Source organism: Dipteris shenzhenensis, chromosome 2 (genome assembly GCF_047967505.1).
Source record: "Dipteris shenzhenensis isolate YYH24624 ecotype China chromosome 2, Dip_SZ_1.0, whole genome shotgun sequence".
NCBI lineage: Eukaryota > Viridiplantae > Streptophyta > Polypodiopsida > Gleicheniales > Dipteridaceae > Dipteris > Dipteris shenzhenensis.
The window spans coordinates 17,710,116-17,737,360 of NC_141597.1; the positions used below are offsets into that span (position 1 = coordinate 17,710,116).

Here is a 27,245-nt window from a genome sequence, read left to right on the forward strand (position 1 = left end):
TTCCACCCTCCTCAATCGCCTTTGGCAAAACAGTCGCTCCCTCAATGCAATAGAAATAGTAAAGCTCTAAGTACTCTCTATATTGTTCCACAAATGGGTGTGAAACAACAAGAGTTATGATATCACAATTGCGGCGATCAGTTAGATCGGCATAGATGCATATTGGGTAATTTGAATTTTGTGCTCTGAATGTGCCATACTTGGCCAATAGCTTGCACTCAAAGGAAAAACAATGTTGTATGAACTCAGATAATATGTTTGTAGATAGTGTAGGGAGTGAGTTCCTTCAACGACAAAGTTTTCACCCAAAGGAACAATGGGACTAACACTATATTGGCTACTATGTAGAGTAGGTGTATTGCATAGCCTATCTTTGAGTGATGGGTTTGAAGTTACCATTGTCATTTGAATCTACTTTAATGCATGAACTTTTTGATGTTGGAAATGGGCACACAAAATTAAAATACAAACTTGTTGCCAAATTGTCTTATGAAAATAATTGCTTTAAAAGCATATGTTTCAACACATAAATGAAAGTTTTAAGCACCTGATTGTCATCTTAGAATAAAGATTTACGCAAGTTAAAGAATAATCACAACAAAATTGTAGAAATGACGTATCAGAGAATAAAGAGCAATGAAAACTATCTGAATTGTTGCAAATGTTTTCAAGTTATTTTTCATTAGTTGGAATCGGGACTACAACATATGAGGAATGTAGGAGCCTATCATTGCACTAGCTTCTAACACACACCCTATACTAAATTGTGATAAACATCATGCCCACCCACAAGCAATTAGAAAATTGCCAATACATGACAACACTTAGTGTGCTTGGTACAGTAAGAAGATAGCAGATGATTCTTAAAGAAATACCCTGCAAGTGAAAGACCAATAGTGACTAGTGATACACATGGGAAAACTAGAGCACTCCCTAATCGTCTATTTAAAGCATTCACGAAGTAATTATGTCGCCTATTGAAAGCAGTTGGGTGTTGGCAAATCAGGCAGAACACAATTTTTGGAAGCAGACAAACTAACACAAATTGCAATAAGGCATTACTAAGACGAACACAACACCACATACCTTCTTCATACACGAACTTGTTAGTGCTATGAAATGCCCTCTTCAGTGTTTTTTTCTCTTTCTTGCTCACGGCAAGTTTTGGCTCCTCTGCTCTTAGATGTCGAGAAGAAGCACCTCTAGTTTCTCAACCTCCAATCACATCCACATAGTGGATGGGATGGAAATATGTAGGGGAAGCTACAAAAACTCGGTAAAATCAACACAAGGTGCAACGAGCCCAAGCACAAGATATAAATTACATGGCAAGCACGTAAAGCAAATCTAGACCTTGGATAGTGTGCTTCCCACAGAAGGAAGGTCCCTCCTCCTTAATTAGACGTTTTTCCAGCCAAATATCAATACATTGCGTGGTTTGAATAGGATAAGAAAAATGACTTAAATCAAATCAAGCCAAGTTAGCTCTCTAGTTGAAAGGAAGCAAATAAATAGACCAAGACGGACACTTGCACAAAAAATTACCCACCGCTCTGATGACTATCTTCCATCATGTCGCTTACGATGTTTCTATTAGAGTCTTCACAATCATCAATCGCAAACTCCGAAGTCTCAACTTCCTCCTTCACTGCGACCAAGCTTTCTTCATCTGGTAAATCTATCATACCAAACTCACAAGTATCTACTTCCTCCTTCACTTCAACTAAACATTCTCGACCTGCACAATGACAAAGTGCTTTGTCAACTAAGTGTTAGGGACAAACCTTCTGAAAAAATGCATAATCTTACTTTCATGGAATAATACGACCATATCAAATCATACCCATGTATCTTTGACCTTTTCTTCAAGAAGTATTGTTACTAGATTCCAAAAACTTTTTGAATTCTAGAAAGAAGTAGATGCAAAAACATATCAAATTGTGCACGCAAAGATATATCTGAAGAAAGGAAGGAAGCATAATATGAAGCAGAAACACAAGGTACCCTGCTCAAATTTCATATTGTCACTCTCCATGGATTTCGCAGGGACAAGTGAATCGTAAGCCATTGCAGCGATGCCCAATAGATTTGATAAGATGAGAAGAATGCTGTGAGGCAAGGTAACAAGTGCAAAAACAACAAAGATGAACAATCCATGAACCACCCACTCCCTTTTAAATGTGTTGTCGTGAACACCATTAAAAATCACCCCTTGCAAACTCTAATATATTAATTTAATGGCCATCCACCATCCACCCATCGAAACCTCGAAGAGACATGCAATTGCGTTGACCAGTGCTGGCAAATCAAAGCAATTGTGGACAGTACACTGCCATGGGTAGGCTCCCATGGTCATCGGGGCTCGAGGGCATCTCCCTTGCATGAGACGCTTAGAAGAAGCACCGCCATGCATAATCTCCCATGGTCATCAGCTCTATGGCATCTCCCTTGGATCATAAAAAGCTCTGGTAGATACAATCCATGTTCCATGCTATCTAATGCCTTTCAAAAGTTGCATGCATGTAGCTTCGTGCCTAATTGGCCAAAATGAAACAACCACATGTGGCAATGCATAAGCAAAGACCACGTGACAGTTGAACTCCAGTAGCCAAGACAAAAAAAGGAACTTCAATGCCTTGGGTCCATGCCAATCGTGTATGTGTTCCAGACATCAATTCCCAATCAAATACTTCCATGCAGCCAACCCCAAAAAGAAAGTTATCATCTCCACCAAAATGAGCCTTCACTAAAGCCTTTCCCCCCAAGAAGGCCAAAAATGGCCCTTTACCAATCTTTATTTTCAAAGGTTAGTTTCCCCCCCCTTAGTAATCGTTTGGCCTCCAACCCCCTTGGTAATAGTTTAGCCTCCAAAGAGAAAAATCAAGTATTTAGTTATTTTTATGTTCACTTTTTTTTGGCATGCATTGATCGGAGGAGCATGTGAGTATTCTAATTCTTTCCTATGAAATTCTCCACCTCTCTCTCTCTCTCTCTCTCTCTCTCTCTCTCTCTCTCTCCCCTCTTCTTCTTCTTCATCCCTTGAAATCGTCCACTTTTTTCTCCCCCCCCTCTCTCTTTCTCTGCTTGCAATCTGCTTGCAATTCGCCCCCTTTTCTGCTTACCATCTAGGGTAGGCCACATGAATGAAATTCATCTTGTTTTTCCCAAGATCGATTTTAAGGTTTTTTTGAATTGACTTATGGTTTTATAGATTAATGATTTATGATTTAAAATGAAATTAAACCAAATTTTGTGTGTGTGTGTGTGTGTGTTGGTGTGTTGGTGTGCATGTGTACTTCTCGACAACATTTCTATCAACCAACGCAATGTTTCCAATATGTGTGATTTTATGCATGGTATCATCCCTCGTAGCCACAAACTTTCCATCCGACATCTTATCTTTATGAGTAAACCATTCACCATGGTAGGTTATATGATTGGTGGCACCCGAGTCAACAAACCAATCATCAGTTTGTGAGGGGGCTGACATACTGCCCATAACATGCTCCATGCTAAATAAATAAGCTCCATGCTTTTGCTCATAAAATTGGCAGAAGGAGCCTCCCAAGAGGCCGCGATATCGCGGCCTCTTGGGAGGCTCCTCCTCCCTTTATGCACTCTACATCAATTGGGGCTCTCGATGTCGCCCAATGCAAGATCTCTAAAGTACTTTTGACGCCCTACCTAGGGCCCTTTATATAGGGCAGTAAGCCCTCCAAATGAGGCCAATTGGCCCCCCAACATACTAGTCAAAGCAGATTCTCATCCCTCTCCGTTATTAAAGGGCAATTTCCCCTTTTCATGAGCAGTACTTTTGCACACAGTAGCAACAAGTAGTGTTGGTCCTCATCCTACCCCATATCCATAGGCTCTTCCTTGGGGAGTTGGTTCACATGGGCTTGGGCACATTGATCTCTCTACTATACTAGCCCTTGCCAAGACTGTGATGCTCACGATATCGCTACAATAGCACCCAAAAAGTGAAGCAAACACCAAGAAGAGTCCCCTAGCTAGCTATCAATCGATTGACTGTCCATCTAAGTAGATGGACTTGTGTATGATATCTATGGGACCAACTCCACTAGGCAGCTAAGGGGAGAGGGAAGCTCATTTGACAATGGCTCAGGATTGGGTGAGAGCTAGCATCAAGGAAGAAAATCAATAATAGAATGCTACTGTTGCTCGACTTTTTTGGGTCTATCCTTCTCCTCTATAGTCTTCGTGATGTGGACCACTGTCTAGCAAGTGCTACTGTCACTCAAGTGGTTTATCTACCTATGTCATAAAGAGAGGACATATCTGTGTCCTCATGTGGTCTCTGAGCTGAATGCTCCACCTATTAACTTGTTAATGCAGCACAGATTGAGGATGTGGACTATACTATACCACTTATTCAAGTAAAGTATAAGTCATAGATGATACTAGAAGTCCTATTAGATGGAGGGTCGGGTGTGAATATTTTATCCGAAGACCTTTACAGGAAATTCTGTCGCAATGAATTGGAACCAACTCCTTTTCAAGTGAAGATGGCAGACCAAAGGACGGTCCAAACTTTGGGAATTTTGAGGAATCAATAGATTGGAGTTTGCATGTTGAGGTTTATGGTCAACTTTGTGGTCCTCAGATTGGAGGGAGATGAGCAATCTTACTCTATGCTACTTGGCAGGCCGTGGTTTTGGGTAGCCAAGATCAAGCAAGATTGGGAGGCTGATAGGGTGACCAAGAGAAAAGGAAAGAAGAAATTTAAAATGGTAATGGTTCCAATAAGGAGTGTACCAAAAAGGGTTCAGCCCTTGGCAGAGCTGAAGGCATTAACATGGTGGCCGAAGTGGAAGATGATGAGCAGGAATGGTTCCTTAAAAGAAATCCATCTCTTGTACCAATTTTTGAAGTGGATGTGCTGAGTATTCTTGATCAGTACAAGAGTTTTATAGTGCGCAATTTTCCAACAATGGAGATGTCCACAGTTTCGATTTCGAACAGTTCTAGTCTGACGGAAGCCTAAGAAGAAGGCAAAGAAAAGAAGTCAAATGGAGTTTATGCAGACTAGTGGGATGTTGATGATGAGAAGGAGGAAGTTTACGTTAAAACAGATATTCAAGCAATCATTAAAGCTGAAATTGTGAAGATAGTGGGAGAGAGGGAAGAAGTCTCACTTGCGGCTTTCTCACATACACAATGGGGGAATACACACAAAGGTGGAGGCTGAAAACAGTTTTCCTCTTCTTAGTTGTGAAAGCCAAAAGAACTCTTTGTAAAATGTCCCCTATAGTAAAATCCAAGGTGGTGCACTTTGTATTCTTGATAATGTCTGTTGCATAAGTCTCATCTTTGTCCCATGCTATAAATGATTTATTGGATGTATTGTAGGGCATAACATCTCCAAGTGTTTCCATATCTCCACATTTATACTTTAGCTCAACATGTGCGCTAAGAATCTTTGATACAGTAACTGCCACCTTATCTTCGCCAAGTCTTCGAAAGTGGCAAACTGAATTGGGATCACTATCATGGATTGTACTAAATGCAACTACTTCTCTTTTGCTACATAAAATCACATCCATCCCTGGAACAAAATCTATAGCTATCTCCTTTGTGAGAGTCCTTCGCAAGCAAGCTATAGTAGCAACAATTACATAAATATTAGTCTCTTTTTAATAATCTACTCATTTATTATAATTTTTAATTAGTACTTAATTTATTGGTGGGAGAAGTTATCCGATCAAGTACTCATCAGATGGACATGCCAAGTTATCCTTTGCATGGTCAATCAAGCATTCAATACTATTTTTGCTCTAGTGTCATGCACATCCGTAAAAAAACATGAGCCTACTAGGTATGTTATCCAATCAAGCACTAATGGGATGCGTGTGCCACTTTGCATGTAAGTCAATTCCACCTAGTTGAGGTGTACAAAAAGTGTTGTGCCCATCGGATATGCTTTGCATGGTCCATCGAGCATTAAATACTATTTTTGCTCGTGTCATGCACATCCGTAAAAAAAACACGCTACTAGGTATGTTATCCGATCAAGTACTTACTATGGAAACATACAAAGAGAAAACCTATTATTTGATAAATAATAAATCCATGCAAGTTAGAAATCATTCAATAGATACAAAAGGGGAAATGTTGCAATGTCTACACCTCGAGGTAGTCACTCAAAATTATGTTAGATAGCACATGAGTTGAACGGGTTTCTTTATTTTGTGAACTTACATACAAACAAAAATAGTCCCATCCATGATATAGAAGCTCCTCCTATAAAAATCCTTCACAAAAAACTATTTGAATTTTGTAGCTCATCGATTTTTATGCTACCCATATGATATGATCCATTTTGTACACAAAATGATAACATGAATAAAATGTTTAAACTATGGAGCAGGGAGGGAGAGAACCAAGGACCTGAACTCTATATGAGAAAAATTTAAGAAAATATAAGAGTTTGATAAGGTTTAGCTATGATGAAACAAAGATAAGTACAAACTTTTTAAAGTTGTAGAATTTAGACACTCTAACATGATAAATGGATTCATTCATATCATTTTGATCATTTTGACTACAAACATGACCATATTTGGAGTTTGATTGACCAAGTTATGGCCTGGTGAAGAGGGGGGCCACTAATTTGAAGCAAAAGAAAAAGAGCAAGAGCAAGAACAAGGATGAAGATTCCTCAAATACAACCAAGAAGGATACATGCACCTCAAGAAGGCATTGCATAGGAAATGGGTATTTAAGGCAGAACCTAAACCAATGAAAAGTGGTATGACAAGTGCTCATTTTAGGGGCACACCAAGGAGGATTATAGAACCAAGTATTGTGGTGAGTGTACCAAGTTTGGGCTGTGGGGATTAAAGGCCACTGTGCCTTAACCCCGGTTATGTGCAATACTCAAACACATATATATATATATATATGGATAACATAAAAGATTAGGGTGTTCTAAACCAATCAAAACTTGTGTGGCTCTCTCTTTTGGCTCTCGCTCTCTCTCACCTTCTTCCATTCCTCTTTTGTTGTTGAGATCTCTCAATTGGTATCAGAGCACGGGTGTTCTAGTTGAGCTTGGGTGTCAGCCTAGAGCTTGAAGTCTATTGTTGTAGCTCTAAAGAGGAAGGCGAATCTCCCTTGTGTGATTTTACCTGCATCCTAGTGTGTAGAGACCTTGCAAAATCCTTTGGAAAGTTCCTTGAGTGGTTTTTTGCAAGCCTACAAGTGGTTTTGGAGGAAAAAGCCTTTTTTTTATGATTCTCCTATTCCTTTTGACAATTGAGATTTTGAAATTACCTATAGAGGCAACCATTGATTGCTTTTGGTATCCATTGCACTTCAAGAGTTTGAAAACCCATTCATTCGTGAATTTGGGATCATTTCATTAGATTTTTGACTCACTGTCTTTGCTTAAACCATTTTCTACCTGTGTGTTGGAACTAAAGTTTAAAGCAATCATTCACAAATCTGTCAAATTTGGTGGACTCTGGAGGTCCTAAAACTTTTGTGTTGCTCATCATTTGCACTCCAGTGGTGTTTACAAATAGGGCTATTTGCAAAAACGTTTTTTGGTCCATGTGTTAGACCCGGTTATTGGGGCCACAGTTTGCAAAACCATCTATTCCATTGCATTTTGAAGGGGCCCAAAAACCCCTACCTATCAGCTCTTACGTGATTCGGTGGAGATTTGGAGAAGTTCTATCTCACTGAGATGCCAAATCATTTGTTTCTGTGTAATAATCCATTCAAAGGTTTAAAGATTTGATTTTTTGATTACAGGTCAATTGCAAGGGTTGACTCCCCATTTCCCATTCATCGGTTCAGATTTTGGAGTTTCAACAGAAGAGAGATATTTGCAGATTGTCGGCTGATTATGCAGTGATACCCATGTTTTGAGGCATTCCAAGTTCTATTTTCACTAATAGTCATTATCGTGGGGCTGTGATTTTTTGGATATACCTTATGCAGATCACTTTGGTTGCAGTTTGAGCTTGGTGTGCTCATTTGTGGTTTGCATTGGGGTGCAATGGAATGCTTTATGTATGGACATTTAGCAACAGATGCTATTTTATGCTGAGGGACAACTTTGAAATATTGCAGTGGATGCATAAGTTTTGCTATGATCTCTTGGATGAGATTTTGTTGATGCATATGCTCATGGACAACATTTATGCTTGAGGCATTTTGGCATTTATTGGCATTGGGATTGCCATTGTTTTACCATTGCAGTTGGCATTTTCTTTTGGGCCAAATTTGCTCATATATGAGTCCGTTATCATTGCCCAGTGGGAGCACCTACACTCAAATAGTTTGGTTTGAAGAAAGGTGACATATTAGCATCTCTGCGTCCTCTAACTCATATATTAACATATATGAGTCCGTTATCATTGCCCAGTGGGAGCACCTACACTCAAATAGTTTGGTTTGAAGAAAGGTGACATATTAGCATCTCTGCGTCCTCTAACTCTACCCTTTGCAATGTGACTCAAGTGTGGCTCACACTTTTTGGTGAAGCATGCATTAAAATTGGTTAACCTTTATAATCTTGTTTGTAGAGCCATGATAGTGTTTGATGTAACTTCATCTCTCATTCACCTATATTTGTACTTTGCAAGCATTGAATCTCCTCAAAATGAGCTTTATTTTCATCACAAAGCTTCTTGAATTTCTCTTCCATTGTCTCTCAACAATGAATCCAAATGCATCTCTTGTGTTACTACAACATCAATTTGAGGCTTCATTCATTTGTCGCTTTATGAGGTGAAGTCTATTGGGAGTCTTTTCACAAGTGCATATATAGCATATTTTCAAAGTACAAAGGCACATCCCCATGGTAGGGCTCTTTGCAACTTACATGTTAATGTACATATGCTCTTGAGCTTGGGTCTCCAAGTGCTGACAATCAATGTTTTTCCATCTCCCATGCTTCTCACAATGGGATGAGAACCTAAGGCCATGCACCTTCACCTTCATTGTCTTCCCTTTGCATCAAATTAGTCCTTTGCATCTAGTGGCTAGATGGATAACACATCATCCTTGGAGAGAAAGTTCTTAATGTCTTTTCAATGAGCACTAGTGGGACTTGCCCATTGTGAGGTTCGTTGGATTAGTCTCTAGCAAGCATTGAATAGGTGCAATAGTAATCCTTTGTAGGTGCTCAAAGTTTCTATTAAATGCATGAGTACACTCTTCTTCTTGAGTGCCCTCTCATGTAAGTGGTCTCTTTCTTGCTCTTCTGCCTCTATCATCACAACATGACTCATCTCCTTTTGACATTTTGAATGGACTGTGTGAAGGTAGCGAAAGGTCTATATATGGTCACATGTGAATTGCAAATAGTTGGAAAGATAGTCTGCATGCATCTGCACACATGTGAAAATTTAATATCAGTTCATGGAACATGCAACATCTCACAATTCAAGTACATGTAACATCTTATATGAGTGCATGCAACATTTCACATGATAGGATGCAATACAATGATAATATGATGCACTCCATGATGCAACAAGATGTGATGCTACATGATAGGATGCAAGATGACATGATGTATAATGATGCTACATGATATAGTGCAACACGATGATGCTACATGATAGGATCCATGATGATGCTACATGATGGATGTATAATCAATTACAAGTATATTTTACCACTTACAAGTGCAACATGATATAAAATGCATGCCTGCAACATGATGGTAGGACACGATGGAGAATTAATGCATGCAACATGATGCAGATTGTATGCATAAAATATGATAAAGAATGCAAGCATGCAACATGATGGAGAATGAGGCATGCAACCCTCCATCATGTTGCATGCAACACAATATAGATTACATGCATGCAACATGATACAAAATGCATGCATGCAATTGTTAACACTGAAGGGATGTTAACATTGAAGACCAAACACCAAAGGCCAAAGACAAAGCTTGAGCAATGAACCCAAAGTATGAATACCAAAGAATGAAAGGTTTGGCCAAAGGTAAACAGGGCCAAGGGAGAAAAAGAAGCTCTAGCTCTAAAAGACAAAGGCAAAAGTCTAATAAGAAAGGAAATGACAAAAGACAGAGAAAAAGAATGTCAAACATGGAAGCAAAAGATGAAGGAAAAGATTAAAGTGAACGGTGGAAGCACATAATATGAAGAAGTGAGGCCATAAGTGCAAGGACACTGAGGCAATAGTGGGTTGATCAAAACCACAAAGCTAGGTAGTTGAGACCTACAATTATGAAGGCATTCATGTGGATGTTAGGATAGGGATAGTTAAGGAGCTCTAGGCAAGAAAACACGTGGATGAGGGAATCTAGGTGGACTTCACAGCAGCTAAAATTCTATAAAAGGGCATGCCCTCTTCCAAATTTGCTAGAAGAGATTGCATGGGGGATAGATGGTATAGCTAGATAGAAGCTAATGTTAAGATTGCCAATTCAGTGTGTCAATAATGTGTGTTGAGGGTGCGAGCTCTCTATTTCTCGGTGGCACACCCCCATGTTATCAATATTTTAAATCCCATTAAGGGTAATAGAATAGGTGTTGAAAGGCAATTGATGAGCATAACTTTGTTTGTTTCTAGTGATGTAGATTGGCAACTTGCAACCAACCGAATGATGGTCTCTCTCTCTCTCTCTCTCTCTCTCTCTCTCTCCCTCCAAGGTATAGGCCCATTTTTGACACACAAACATCGACCTTCTTTACATTAAAAAGTTTTTATTTAAAGGGCAAAAAGGTCAGTGATTATGTCATTATTAGCATTGGAAAATGTGCATCGGTATATAATCATCGATATATATTGATGTTGGTAAAGGTCGGTATATACCGACACTAGTAAAGCATTGGTATATATCAACCTTTAACAAAACACACACAAAAAACTTGTGGGGTAAAACAGGGCTTGATGTGGCCCCATTTTGCCCCATTAATCCTTTCAACGTTTTGATAAACTGCTTGAGAATAAACATCCATCGACTATGAACGGTACCTGCAATGGCCACCTCATCAACTATGTGCATAAGCAAGTGCACTTGAGTTGTCATAATACTCAAGGGAAAGTGCTTCTCGAGCAAGCACTCGACTTCGATGGAGCCACCCTAGCCTTCTCGATGCTTGATATGGAGATCTCTTTTTGAGATATCCACCTATTTCATGTGCCCATGTAAGATTCATAATCTTTCTATAGATAATTCAACATAAATTGAAAAAAATGTAATCAATGTGAGCCGATAGTAAGCATATCTTACAATACCATTGATCTTGAGTTAACATCATCTTGTAAGCACGCTTTTAATGTAATTGGGAGGATGAACTATCCAAGCAACAAAGAAGTCATGTCAATAATATAACATAATCATAATTACACTAATATAATGCATCATGATTATTGGTACACTAGTCCTACAGCTTAGAATACCTATGATACCTTGTCCCAATCATGGTACTTGAGCCCACTAAGCTTATTGTTCTTTGAAAATGCTCCTTTCAAGCAATGCATGTACCCTGTTGGTGTTCAAAAAGAGGCAATTTCCAGCTTGACTGCTGCCTCCTCTCTCTTGGAGAGGATCCATGCTACTTTTGGGAGAAGAACTTTACGACCATGCACTTGGGGCCACAAATGAGGCATCCTATCCATAGCTTGCAAGTCGTGTCGCACTCCTCTTGAGTCTTTGTCACCAACCAAGTGTGCCCAAATAGTAGCCCCCAATTCTTGAAAGTATGCATGGGATCCAAGAGATGATTGATTTGTACTAACCCCAATAAGGAAGCTCGTGAAAGATGGATAGCCTCTTCATACTAGAAGGAGGCTCCTCTCCATCATCCCTCCAATCTTGAATCCAGTTACTTGTCTTCAAAGATGGTGCTGGTGGATCAAGCTAGCCTTCACGCGCAAGATGGTCTGACGAAAGGTATCGAGGACGACCTTCATAAACCATTTTCCTCATATGTTTGGAGTGTCATGCAAGCGCACTCAAACCCTTCCCACAAATAGAACAAGCATGGTACCCACTTATTGCAAGTCCTGCATGCATGCATGAATGTGTTAGTATAAGACATGTGCTAGAAAGAGAGTCATAAAAGTATCATTATACATGTAAAGACACAACCACGTACTTGCACACTCTCCATATCCTAGGTAGTCATGCATGGTCCACATCAAGATTCCCCTAACCAAAATGTCATTGGTATGTTTAGGAGATCTGGAAATATCAAAGACCCGTATGCCTCTCCATAAGGTCTGTAACTCCTCTATCAAAGGTGCCATGTACATGTCCATATTTTTTGCCTTGTACTTCCCTGGCACAAGTAGTGCAAGCATGAGGTGTCCCTTCTTTATTGTTAGCCATGGTGGGATATTGTAATTCACCAAGACTATAGGCCATGTCAACCAAGCTATCGAGCATAACCCAAAAGGGTTCATGCCATCCATGGCAAGCCCAAGAGGTAAATTGCATGGCTCTCTCGCAAAGTCCGGCCACCACTGATTGTCTATGTGCTCCCAAGTAGCACAATCTACAGGAATCCTCAATGTGTCATCAGTGGACTGATCTATAGCATGCCAAGTCATCAACTCCACTATGGATTTGCATCGGAACGTGTGCTATATTCTAGCAATGATGGGAAATGGTCTCAAGACCTTTACTGGGATTTGATCACCCTGCAAGTCATCTCTATATCGTTGTTCTAGGAATAATATACACAAAGGCACATGAGTTTTTCCTAGGAGTGATTAGCAAGGATAAAGAGTACATGAGGATGACACTAGGCAAGAATGATAAATGGGCTACATACATTGTGCTCCTTGGCTTCCCAACCAGTCATGAGATGGAGGGAGATGTTGGGATTCGATCATGGAATAGGTATTGGTAGTGGCTGCAGTGATATGCATCTATGATATACAAGTGAACTAGCTTCTCAATTATTTTGACAATAGCATGAAGGGCACAAATGTGTACTCTCTCAAGAGGAATTTCAAGAATGGGGCTCCATGATGGATCTTTCCCTGGAACATCACAATCCAATGCCTTAGTCTAATCGATCCCTACAAGTTCACATGCCCATTGTTTTTTGTTCTTTTTACTTGCTTGTAATGGTGCTCTCTTTTGCATGAACAATGGACAATGATGGCTTGTATTTTCTCCATGTGACACATTAAACATACATTTGATAGCGTTGAGTGATGTCAGCAATCTAGATGCCATTCTATACTATAGGATCCATAGCCCTCAAGTTCAAGTAGCTCACCATTGTTATGACCTTTGATCACACTTTGGATATCGGTTTGGTCAAAGGACCATTTCAAAATTGAATGTGACTCCTTTGGCACCTGCAAAACCAACGTACATTCTATTTCAAAATATTCTAAGCAGTTTTCATTACCAAATCAAAATGCAAATTTTTATGGTAAACTTGGATGTAACCCCAAACCTCTAGTGTTTTCTTCTCCCTAGGCACAAAGGGGAAAGAAGCATGATCCTCCAAGTCTAGGGCTTATGGATCAATCTATAGATGAGGAAAATATATGGATATGAATTTAGTGAAACTTAAGGTTGGTGAGACTTTGGTAGCTGTCAATGTGGGGCAAGCTAAGTGTTCTATATTGCAGTCAAGAGAATGATGATGTGGACAATGATCTTGAAATTTTGACTTATATATGGCTAATGGAGGAGATGTGATTGGTTGGTGCAAACTCCTTGGATTTGGTGAGTGTCTGAGGATACTACTCTGTAGATTGATTACATATGGTCAAGACATAGGGTTAAGAAGTGATGTGTTGGCACTAAAAATTGCTTTCCAATATGAGGGTTGCCTTCTTGAGAAGGGGCCATTCATTGTGTCCATCTGCAAATGTGATGGGGAGGAGACATTTGTAATAAATGTTATAGGAAGTCAATGGTCATCATTATGGAGGAAAGTAGAAAGTGAATTTAGAAAGAAGACTCAAGCAAGAGAGAGTGAAGATTCTTGGCAAAAAAGATGTTAATAGTATTTATTGCAAGTAATTTTTATCATTTCACAAAAGAAAATAAGTTCATAGAGATGCTTAGGCAATGCAAGGTTGATTAGAGATAGGGAGGCCTACTACTTGCATGTCTCCTTCTAGCATGTGTACATTGTCATAGTGGGGGCTTTCTCATGCCATGGTGGATTGATTTGCCTTGACACTAGAGAGAGATCTATATATGGAGCAAGATTTACAAAAGAAAGGTATTGGGGTGGATATTACAAAATAGCATCTAGGCAACACAAAAGGTACCTACTCTCTCATTTAAATAATGAAGCTATTTGTATCCATGTAAATTTTAATCTCTTTGTGTTTCTCAAATGTAGAAGAAAATATTGAGGAAAGTCCACCTCATGAGATGAAGTGGGGGTATATTGGCTGGGCATGGTCATGGTAGATGTCTCTCTCTTTTTTAAATTTTTAATTGAGCAGCATTGTGATCTATTAACAACATTTTTCCATGAATTGACAAGAAAAAAGATAATTTCTGACTAAGTTTGGACTTTATACTTTACCACCTATGGATGCCATGTTGCTCCTTAGAAACACATCCATTTTATGGTAGTGCTTGTGGTGATTATGTTTCCATGGGATTGGAATTTGCCAATTCCAAGAATAATATATACAAAGGCATACGAGTTTTTCCTAGGAGTGATTAGCAAGGATAAAGAGTACATGGGGATGACACTAGGCAAGAATGATAAATGGGCTACATACATTGTGCTCCTTGGCTTCCAAACCAGTCATGAGATGGAGGAAGATGTTGGGATTCCATCATGGAATAGGTATCGGTAGTGGCTGCAGTGGGGCTGATGGAGGAAGGTTGTTCTTATTTTATCCATTAGTAGATAAACTAATGTTAAACCTAGCTATTAATAAGAATAATATCATATTTAACTTTGGACTTTATGACTATTGCATACCGTTTGTGTGAATGGTCCATGCATTACATGGATATAGAGGTAAATTCATGTTAAAGACCTAAAGACATTGTGTCTTTGTTTTTGTAAGAAAATAATACAACGTCTGTGCTCAACAGATAACAGGATCTCGTACGCATGAGAGAAAACAAGATAGTATGGAGAATCAAAAATTTGATTACTGTAGAATTGATACAATAGATGGCGCTGCCTCCCAGCCGTGCACTCCTGTGAAAGAAGCTTCGATGGCATGCTGGAAACAGTAGAAGACGGAGGCTGAATGCTAAGGAATCAAGGTTGTTGTAGCCATTGATGATATGGGCTTCACGGGCTTGCTCTTATATAGCCACCAGTCATAGTCAATTAGCCTCAATTGGGTGGCCGACCCAGTCCACCCAAAATGGTCAACTGGGGGTCAGTCCCAAAATAGGCCACCGACCATACGATAGAACCGGTGTGCAAAACAGAGCAACTAACCTACGCTTTCCATTCGGCCCACATCCATCCGAGATCATCTAAGGCTCCAAACGGGCCCCGCAACCCGAGAGTGGGCTGCACCAAGAAATGCTCTGTCTACTCTCAGTGCGGTCACTCAAGGGATGCCTTCCTGCACTTGCATGTAGCCTAGTTGGCGGTGTGCCAACTCTATCTGAAGCCATCCAACCATCAGGCCACATATTGCCCCCATCTGGTGTCCAAACCAGGACCTACTGGATAACCAAGCTACTCAAATGCCTTCTCCTCATATGGGGGGCTTACAAGTAGAGTTAGCTGGTTCCCGCATAGTTACACGAGAGTGGAGCATTAATATCTAAAACCCCCCCTCACCCGCAAGTGAACTTACTTTTTCGGCCCAATGCCAAGTCGATGAAGATGCCTCTCTAGCAAGTCTCTTCCAAGAGCCTTCGTGAAGATGTCCGTAGCATTCTTTGTAGTCAGATAGTACACCAAGTCGACCTCTCCATCCATGATTAGCTCGCGTACAAAGTGATATTGAATCTCAATGTGTTTTGTGCGAGCGTGGAACACCAGGTCCTTTGCAATCGCCATGTAACTCTGATTGTCACATGATAACTGCATAGGCTTGTTCTGCACTGCACCCATGTCCCCTAAAATCCTCCTCAACCACACTACCTCGCAAGAAGCAAAGCATGTAGATTTATACTTGGCCTTGGTAGAAGAAAGAGCAACTGTGGGTTGCTTGTTGCTGACCCATGACACAACTCCAGATCCAAGTGAGAAATAGTACCCTATCACTGATCTCCTATTGTCCACGTCTCCTACCTAATCTGAGTCATAGAATCTGGTCAAGATGTTGCCCTTGGTATAGGTGATGCCATAATCAAGTGTGCCTTTGATGTATTTCAGCACCTGCATCCCTAACCTCCAATTGTTCTCCCAAGGCTTATTGGAAAACCTACTTAGTACACCAGTTGCAAAGCTGATGTCCGGCCGTGTGTTGCACAGGTAGATCAAGCTGCCCACAAGCCTTCTGTACTTCACTTCGTCCACCAGTGGTGATGAATCCTTGTTTGAGAGCTCCGCGTCAACCTCCATAGGGGTACCAACTGTTTTGCACTCAGCCATGCCAAATTCTTTCAGTATCTCTCCAACATATTTCAGTTGTGAAATGAAGATCTGTTTTGGCTCCTTCCAAACTTCAATCCCCCAATAGAAATGCATCAATCTGAGGTCTGTCATTTCAAACTCTCTTCCTAGCAAATGCTTCATCTGTGAGATCTTCTCTTCATGGTTCCCTATTATGATAAGGTTAACCACGTAAAGGACCATGATCATACACCTGCCTCCTTCTCTGAAGATATACAAATTTGCATCAGATGGGCTCCTCTTGAACCCATTTTGCAGAAAGTAGGCATCAATTCACTAGTACCATGCTTGTGGGGCCTATTTCAACCCGTAAAGTGCCTTCTTTAGTTTGTAAACTTTACCTTCTAAACCGGGGATCTCAAAACTTGGTGGTTGTTCCACGTATACCTCCTCCTTAAGATCTCCATTCAGAAAGGTGGATTTCACATCCATCTGAAACACGGGCCAACTTCCCTTGGTAGCTAAAGCCAAAACACTATGAATTGTGGTTAGTCGAGCTGTGGGAGCAAAAGTATCTTGATAATCAAAACCATGTACCTGTGCAAATCCTTTTACCATGAGCCGAGCCTTGTACTTATCCAACGTGCCGTCAGACTTGTTCTTGATCTTGTACACCCACTTGCTTCTGATTACGTTACGCTTTGGTGGTCGATCCACAAGGTCCCAAGTGTTGTTCTTCATTATGGAGCCATACTCCGACTCCATAGCCTCCATCCACCTATCATCGCCTTGTGTCTCTTCAAGACACTTGGGTTCATCAGCATGGATCACTTATGTCATCAAAGCATAGTTGACCAAGTGTTTCTACGCCCTTCTTTGCTCCTCTAATCTCTTGGACCAGCGGTGTTTAGATGGTTCCTCCTCAATTGTTGGAGGTTCTCTACCATCCAAAAGCTGCTTTACCCACTTTGCAAATGGCCATTGCTGTTGTGGTTCTATAGGCTCTTCTTCATCTTCTTTGTCTTGAATCCTCCCAAGCACGGTTGGGGGAGTTCGGTCTACTGTTGGTGGTAGTACTGGATGGATATCCTAGTCCTGGTTGTCTGGGAAGAAAGCATCCTCCTCCAATTGATGCGGTTGTTCTGAGAAGACCACATCGCAACTTACAATTACCTTCTTGGTAACAGGGTTATAGAGATGGTAACCCTTTGCCTCTTTATTGTAGCCCAAGAAAATACACTTCCGGCTCTTCGGTTCCCATTTGGTCCTGGTAGCATCAGGGACATGCACAAAACAGTCACATCCAAAAACTCTGAAATGTGCAACGGAAGGTTTCTTACCAAAAAAGGCTTGCAGTGGAGTTATCTCGTTCACAGCCTTCGTGTAGCTACGATTGAAGATGTAAACTGCAGTGTTACATGCTTCAGCTCAGAAATTCTTTGGCAAATCTTTCCCTTTTATCATACTCCGGCCCATTTCATAGATGATGTGCATCTTGCGTTCTACTACTCCATTTTGCTGTGATGTATGTGGCGGGGGTTTCTGCCTCTTCATTCTATGACTTTTGCAGTAACTTTTGAATTCAGTCGATGTGAACTCTCCACCTCTGTCTGATCTCAGCTTCTTCACCTTCCTCCCCGATTCTTTCTCGACCATTACATGCCATTCCTTGAACCTATTGAAAGCCTCGTCTTTCATCTTCAGGAAGTATATCCATATCCTTCTACTGTAGTCATCGATCAGCATCATGAAGTAGAAGGAACCACCCAAAGCTTCCGTCTCCATCTTTCTGCAGAGGTCCATGTGAACGAGCTCTAGAGGAGCCTTTGCTCTACTGGCCTATTTAGGAAAGGGCTACCGATGCTGCTTGCCCATCATGCAAGCTTCACATACATTGGGCAAATCTGAAATTTCTGGTAGGTCTGCAATCATTCCACTTTTATGCATCTCCTTCAAAGAACTAAGGTTTAGATGACCAAACCTCTCATGCCACAGCTTAGTGTTCTTCACATCCGCTCGAGCACTGAAAGCTGAGAGTTCTTAAATGTTGTTGCGCCATGTACCTTTACCAACGACCTTTCCTTGAAGATCCAGGATCTGTGCACCATTCTTATTGAATTGAACTTTGAGGTCCCGATCCGTGATCGCAGAAATGGACAACAAGTTCCTCTTGATATCTGGCACATAAAGAACATCTGACAACTGTTTTACAACTCCATCTGACTTGAGAGCAATCGTACCTTCTCCTTTTGCTAGACATTTTGCATCATTGTCGACTACTACCATGATGTCATTCCCTACCGGCTGTAGAGGTATATCAATCCTTCCGACTGGTCATGTGGCGCGATGCACCACTGTCAATGATCCAAGGTTCATCTACAGGTACATGAACTGCCTTTGTGCAAATCTCCTCGATTGCGACAAACAGCTCTATGGGTACTACCTGCATGCTATTGCTGAACTCTTTTTTCACTCCGTTCTTCTCATCTGCAATCTTCTTGTGGCACTCATTCTGCTTGTGCCCTGCCTTGTTGCAATAGAAGCACTTGATCTTCTTCTTTCTCTTTTTCTCATCAGAAGAAAATGGGTTACCAGAGTCCTTACCCTTATCTTTCTTTGATTCGGTCCAGAAAGCCGAATCTTCTCTAGTCCTTGTCTTTTAACACATCTCCTCCTCCAGAAGCATCACACTGAAATCCTCAAAGTTGAGGGGTGGATTTCTGTTTTGCATATTCAGCGCCGTAACAAGACCATCATACTTTGGTGGGAGAATCCATATACACCTTTGTGCTAGATTCTTGCTGGTGATGGTGATGCTAATTGCAAATAATTGCAAATAATCTGATCGCGCAGATTCTTCACCCTGGTGATGAACTTCTCTACCACTTCAGACTCAGACAACTTTTCATTCGCGAGTTGAGTCTCTGGATTCTGAATCCGCATTTGATTCATGGTCTCGTACTGATTTTCCAAGACCGTCCATGCCTCCTCCACTGTGGTGACATGTTGAATTAACGCCATGATGGAATCACTAACACTACAGAAAATAGAACACAGTGCATCTGCATTTCTTCTTGTCCACGCGAGAATCTCATCCGTAGTTGGTACTATGTGTTGTTATGCGGTCTCAAAATCGGCCTCACGTCCACCCCAATAGCAGTGTCCCAAAGCTCATATGCGCTTAGGATGGTCTTCATCTTAAACTTCCAGAAAGGATAGTTAGAGCCGTCCAACTTTCCGCTTTCGCCGAACGGTGGGATTCGCAGTCTTGCGGGCTGGGCCATCTCTCACAATCTGCTCACAAACAGAAACACACTACCAAATCTTCTTGCTAGAGTCCAAGCTCTGATACAATGTAAGAAAATAATACAACGTCTATGCTCAATAGATAACAGGATCTCGTGTGTAAGAGTGAAAATAAGATAGTATGAAGGATCAAAATTTTGATTACTATAGAATTGATACAATAGATGGCGATGCCTCCTAGCCGTGCACTCCTATGAAAGAAGCTTCAATGGCATGCTGGAAATAGTAGAAGACGGAGGTTGAATGCTAAGGAATCAAGGTTGCTGTAGCCAGTGATGATATGGGCTTCATGGGCTTACTCTTATATAGCCACCAATCGTAGTCGGTTAGGCTCAATTGGGTGGCCGACCTAGTCCACCCAAAATGGTCGACTGAGGGTCAGTCCTGAAATAGGCCATAGAACTAGTGCACAAAACAGAGCAACTAACCTACGGTGTCCGTTCGGCCCATAGCCATCTGGGATCATCTGAGGCTCCAAACGGGCCCCGCAACCCAAGAGTGGGCTGCCCCGAGAAATGCTCCATCTACCCTCAGTGCGGTCAGTCAAGGGATGATTTCCTACACTTGCATGTAGCCTAGTTGGTGGTGTGCCAACTCTATTTGAAGCCGTCCAGCCATCAGGCTACACATGGCCCTCATCTGGTGTCCAAATCAGGACCTACCGGATAACCGAGCTACTTAAATGCCTTCTCCTCATATGGGGGGCTTACAAGTAGAGTTAGCTGGTTCCCACGTAGTTACACAAGAGTGGAGCATTGATATCTAAGAGCTTTTAGTAAACTTCTTATGTTCATCTAAAGGACCACAATGAAGATATTTTGATTAGTTGTGTTTATGTGATTGTCTTCGTTTGATGATAATGGTTGTGTTTATGTGGTTGTCTTCGTTGATGATAATGGTTTGATGAAATAAAGATTATTCAAATATTTATTGTGGTTATGCAAATGTGGGCTCCTTGCTTATGTTTGTTAGGTGCATAGGGTATCATCCCCTCATGTTCTATATAGAAGAAAGGCATTCTTTGAGAGGCCATGCATCTAGATGAGTGACTATTAGACTCATTACCTTCCAAATACCCCAAATATGGTGGGATCAATTTACTAGGAATGTACAAGAGAAATCAACTAATTTTTTTGCATGCATTTTGAGCTTATTATGTCCTCTAGGTGGCCTAGTCATGAAAATGGGATGTGGCACCACACCACTCATGGGTGCATTCCAAGCGACTAGTTAATCATGTTTTCCTTCTAATAGTGATACTACCATTGAGTAGTGTTGTAGAGCCCCTTGTTCAACCATCATGTGCCAAAATTCCACTAGATTTACCTAATTAGGATGGTGAAGATGTTGAGTATATAGTGATGCCTACCAACAATGCATCAAAAGAACATATTAATGCTTTTCAACCATTTGGATGAGACTTTCTTCGTGAAGTGGGTGTCATCTTGAGATAATATTGGTACTTAAATAATAGATATTTACATTTCATTTTTAGATAAGGAATTTCATGTTGACATGTGGTCTACAAGGTTTGTGTAGCTTTCATTTGTGCTATACAGAAGATATGGTAAGGAAAATGGAAAAAAGTGACAAATGTAATTGAAGGATAAAAGACAAGAAAGCTATATTCATTGTTTGTTTTTTTATAATGAATCTTTGGAGAGATACAAGTTGGATTTGATCATTTCAATTTACCTTAGGTTTCATGTAATGCTTTAACCAAGTAGTTATCCTTTAAGAAGCCTAGATGTTCGAAGAGTGTGAAAATGGTTTAGATGATTAGAACATGTATCTAGTTTAGTCTGTATATCTTCTTAGTTTCACATACAAAGTTGTAATATTTTAACTAACCTATGATTATAGAATTTTTGATTGGTTGTGCTCAAAATATTAAAGAGATCATTTCCCTCTACATGATCTTAGTTTATAACTCTTAAACTTGGACCTCATATAAATACAAGCCATATAATTAGCCATCCAAAAGATATAACCAAAGTGCCAACATAGAGGACTACACCTCTTTTTACTCCCTACAATACCACCCTCCTTATATCAACTAAAAGGGGATCTAGCCCTAGACAATGGAGAGTGATACATAAGAAAAGATGTTATACTAGATGTGAGACTCTAGAAAATTGAATTTGATTCAAAGCTTCTCACAATACAGTCCACCTCTCCATAAGAATAATCTAAGATCCTTTGAGATCCTAGGTTCCATGCTGAGTCTCTGCAAATATTTCTTGCAAATATTTCTCATAATTTCTTTATTGTACTTGTGTTCCTAATAGAGTCCAAGTATTTCATCATTCATATAATTTAAGTAATGTTTTCTTAATGGAGTCGAATCATTCATGATTCCTATTATTTCATCACAATTTTTAAGGATGTAGTCAAGATTCTTCTTTAAAATTGTAGTCCTATTCTGCACTTTCAAGGACCAAAGGATGATTGGTTACAATGCAATCTTTAAGCATGATCTAAGGATCAACAAATCAACCTAGACGTTGATCACTTTGACTCTCCGTGATATTAAAATTATGATGAACTAAAATTCTTAGCACATCAAGAAAGACCTCATCAACTTTCCCCTTTTTTCTGGCCACCTTCCAAGCATTGCCTTTTGGGCCAATACTTTACTAGCAGGAAACTTTGAGGGGCTAGGACCTTCCCTTTCTTGTAGTACCATCTCTGCCTTCACATCTTGCACATCAGCATTTGTTGCTCCCTGAAATGTGTGGGACAATTCTATAAGAAAGCATTAGGTTTGCTAATAACCACTCACCTACCTTGCTGGGATCATCACATAAGCAAGCTATATCCCCGAAGCAGGTGGTTTTGAAAGATTTCCCTAGTTGTTATAATGCTAGTGAGAACTTGCAAAACAAGAGACTATGCTCAATGTTGACTTTATGCAAAGATCAAAGATTTTGGGTGAAGGAGATGAAGAGATGCCTGATGCTAGGAGGAGAAAGCTCTGGGGAAAGTGGTTCTTGATGCTGCGGGTCAAAACATACAGACACATGGAAATAGATCAGTGACCAAAACTCTCAAAGACATGGCAAGAGGTTTTGCTAATGGAAATGAGAACCATTTTAGTTTCCTTTAGGATGCTTATAAGGTTTTATCAAATAACTGATTGCATTTCAAATTGGGATTGTTGTAAGGCAAGAATGATCCCTATTTGTCATGGAATGTACATGGCAGTTGTGGTTTATATGAAGCAATGTGACTGTGTGGCTCTCTTGAAAAAGGCCAAGTCAAAAGTGATGCCTTTGTAGGAAGAATCGAATGCTTTTTGGTTTTTGTTAAAAAGAATGGAGTTCTTTATCTTTGGTCATGCTTTATACTGAGTTGAGAGTAGCTATCCAAGCTAGAGAAGTAGAAGACGCTGAACTAGCTAGGTTTAGGGGCAAGCAAACATGGATTGCCCTTCCCAAAAAAAATTCCAAGCTATAAGACAAAATCTTGAGAGGGAGGGGATAGAGAGAGTCTTGGTTCAACATGGTAAAGTGGAAACTGAGTTTTGGCATCTAGTTGATGTTTTCAAGAATCATTTTAGCAAATTCTTGGGCCAACAACCAACTCAAGATCAGGATTTGGGTGGATGCTTTGGAGAATTCTTTGTCAAGGGTTGATGTCAAAATTACAGATGCCTAAAGGGTGTGTTTGTCTAAACCATTTTCTATGGAGGAGCTATGGGATGCTCTCAAATTAATGAAGAAGGATAGGTCCCCTGGTCTAGATAGACTTTCATTTGAGTTTCATATTACCTTTAGGGATTTCATTAAGCAGGATCTCTTTGAAATGTTGAATGGATTAGGGTCTCAAGGCTTCCTATCTCAAGACATAAATGTTGGTTTACTTAGACTCTTCTCTAAGAGACAACCTAAAATTCAGGTGGGTGATTGGAGGCTAATTATGATGTTAAACACATTGTATAAAGTGATGGCCAAGGTCTTAGCCTATCAGGATCACAAATATTAGCTCAAAACTTATGGATAGAGAACAATGTGGGTGTGTAAGATCCTGAGACATATTTGAAAATATTTTAAATATATTTACCACTTTGGATTACGTGTTTGCTTTAGGTCAAAAGTGCATTCTTTAAGGTCTCGACTTAGACAAAGTCTATGACCAAGTTCGTTGAGACTTCATCATTGCTATGCTAAGCCGATTGGGGTTTGGTGATGCCTTCATCAAAATGGTTCATACGTTGTTTGGTAATGCTTCAACTACGTGGTGCATTAATGGTGGGGTAGTGGGTGCTTTTGACTTAATGTGTTCAATACAATAGGTGTGTCTAATTGCTCCACTCCTTTTTGTAATGTGCACTATTCCACTAATTTCTATGCTCAAGAAATCTATGCTGGTTGAAAAAATTCCAAGGCTTGAAGCTACCTTTGGGAAGATAGTTAGGATCTCAGTTATTTGTAGATGGGATTATGGTTCTTGCTCAAGACAGTCAAGGTTGTGCAGTTTCCCTAATGAAAGTCATGGACATATTCTACAAGGCATTGAGTTATGTCTAAAGCTATGGCAAAAGTCCTTTGCCCTAAGAACTAGTGTATATCAATTGCTTTAATGGGCTAGATCTTCTACCATCTCTTGGGTCTGACAAGGTTAAGTAACCAGATATGTAGGAGCACCCATTGGGAAGAAATTGAAAAGTTGAAAAGGGAGATCAACCAAATATGTAGGAGTGCCCATGGTTTAAAGAGAGGATAAAAGGGAAGCTGAAATATTGGCAAGGTATATCTTTGGGTTAGAATGCCAGATCTATTGTGATCAAACATATACTCTCTACTTTTGTGGCAATAATATGAAACTTCAAGAAATCACATTGGGAAGAAATTGAAAGGTTGTTCCAAGCATTTTTGTGGGCAAAAGAAGAAGGTAAGTGCAGAATGCATTATATTCCCTGGTAACCTTTGAACTACCTAAGTTGTTGGGAGGCTTGGACATTTTGGATATTAGTATCAAAATCATGGCCTTAATTGGGAAATGGTTCCCAAAATTGTTTATACGTTGTATTCCCATGGCTGAGTTGACACACTAGTTCATTGAGCATGGCAAATGTGTAGGATTGCTGTGGTATGAGAGGGTATTCTCAAATTTTTCTATCAAGATCTTGGGCTCTGATTTGGTGGGCGGGCTAGTGGCTGCTTGGAAATGTTCTATTGAGCATCTAAAATGAAAGTGTCATGGTGATTTATGGGAAGATGCAAATTTGGGTGATTCAATATGGTGGAGTAAGGTTGTGAGTGCTGATGGGGTGTAGTTTGCCATGCTGATTTAGTTCATGCCTAGCGTCTATTCAAAAAGGGCCTCTACTCTTGGGCTCAGCTATGGGATCCCTGTGCAAACGATTAGTAGCTAGAGATATAGGTAGCGATAATTGGCCAAAACATGCCTTCAAAAAAGCTCTACCGAAGTGATTTATAGATGTGTCATAAGGATGGTCAACAATGCCTTGGATCTTAATAAAGTCTAGGGGTTGAGATGCTCCCCGGGGTGGTGGAAAGATATGTTTAAAAACATATGGAAAGGGTGTAGAGTGGGAGCATATAGCTTCCTGCATTGAAAATTGGCTCTTACTTGGTTACCGTTCTGGGTGAAGTTTATTCAGAAGTGGTTGATGATCAACCTAATTTGTATGTTGTGTGGTAGAGCTTTGGAATCTCTCTGGCATTTGTTCTCGCAATGTTCGACTTCTAGATCTCTCTGGAGTAAGGTGGAAAATGCTACTAGAAAGGATGGTCTTATGTCAGGCCCATGTCGGGCTTCGAGTCTGAGATCCAATTAAAAATTAGTTTCGCTTGGGGATGTGTCTGGCCTCCCCTCAACACTGGCTACTTGTTGGCTTCTTGTTCGTGCCGTGATGGTGAAAGCTATTTGGTTAGCTCACAATTAGATTTGCCTTAGATAGCTAAAACCCCAAGGGTATAGGGTTAATCCCCCTATGACTCACCTTACAGGATATTCAGTTGCTTCTTTGGAGTCGATTGCCTAGTTGAGGTGGCAAGGCTCTTTAAGTTTGTTTCTATTTTCTTGGAAGTCTCTACCTTGCTAGTCTTAGCGTAGGCCTAGGGCTTGGCCCTTTCTTTGGCCATTTTTGTAAAATCTTTTCTTTTTTAATCTAAGTCGGCATAATAGCTTTCACAGTTTTGTTGCATTTCAGTTCTTTTTTTTATATAAAAAATAAAAGTATGACATGTTATATGCTATACGATATTTTAGTGCTTAAATGATTATGCTTCATGGCTATTTCTTATTCTCAGTTTTTAAATACATGTGATTGATTGAATTAACTAAATATTGATTGTTCTCGCTCGATTGTCATTGCTTGCTTCTTGTGCCTTGCTTGGTGCTTATTGCTCGAACTATTGGCAACTCAAAGAAAATCAAGCAATCCTTGGGGCAATCTATATTAATTACCATAAACACTATTGTTATAGCACAAAACATGGTCATGTCAAGTGTAAAGACATATAAAGGAAAGAAGAAATATCCATCATCATAACATCCATCTTTTACTTATACACCTAAGCATCTCAAGCCTCGCATGGCAAGCTTAATGCAAAAGGAAGCACTATGATTTGGTGTGCGCTAACAATTCTCCACACACGACATCGTGGAAACAATAGGACCATCGCTCACATCTTTGCAGCAATGAGAGCCGTTCTGACTTTCATGGAGCTTGTGTGTGTTTATTAGCATCCATGTATGTTGAAGGATTAGTTGTAACGAGAGTCTTCTCTTGGATTCCTTACACAAGATGCCTTGCAACAACCTCTTTGCAGCACGGGAGATTTTGTTCCAAGGTGCCTTGTTAAAGTCGAGATCTGCACGCCACAAAGCTTTGTCTCCCCGAGGAAGTGTTCCACCGAGCATTTCATACAAGATCACCCCTAGACTCCAGATATCTGCGGTGGAATTATACTTGCCTTCCATTACTTCTGGTGCAGCGTATTCAAACGTGCCCAACTTTTCTGAAAATTGTTGAGTCGGGTGGTGCATTTCGGTGGACAATCCAAAATCTGCTAACTTGAGCGACAAAGGGTTTCCTTTCTCCAGAAACAGAACGTTTTCAGGTTTCAGGTCCCTATGAAATACTGACCTTTCGTGAAGATGGATCACAGCCAACACCAATTGTTTGAATATGATCGCAGCTTGTCTTTCTGTGATCTTTGGAACGCTGCTCATGAAGTCCAAGAGGGTTCCACCTTTGCATAGGTCCATGAATAAGTAAACATACGAATCATGAATCATGACGCCATGCAACCTGACGACGGGGGAGGAGGAGGTGGAGTGAAGCGAGAGACGATGCATGATGGCGATCTCGCTCCAAACGCTAGGAGTGCAACGAACAGCTTTGCCAGCGAATTCCTGAAGGGTGGAGCGGTGGCGAACCTTGCGAACTTGGCCAAACGCTCCGTTACCGAGGGGCTCCAAGATATCAAATTCGTCCAT

The 27,245-nt window shown here is 40.4% G+C and overlaps 1 protein-coding gene across 1 annotated transcript; it reads right to left on the minus strand.

The window, feature by feature from the left end:
- Window positions 1-1,541: 1,541 nt before the first annotated feature.
- On the minus strand, window positions 1,542-27,245 carry LOC147904410 (serine/threonine-protein kinase PEPKR2-like). Its single transcript, XM_087391397.1, has 3 exons — window positions 26,566-27,245; window positions 2,005-2,108; window positions 1,542-1,738 (listed from the first exon to the last, which is right to left on the minus strand). Exons 1-3 carry the CDS (start codon window positions 27,243-27,245, stop codon window positions 1,542-1,544), a joined length of 981 nt encoding a protein of 326 aa, XP_087247523.1.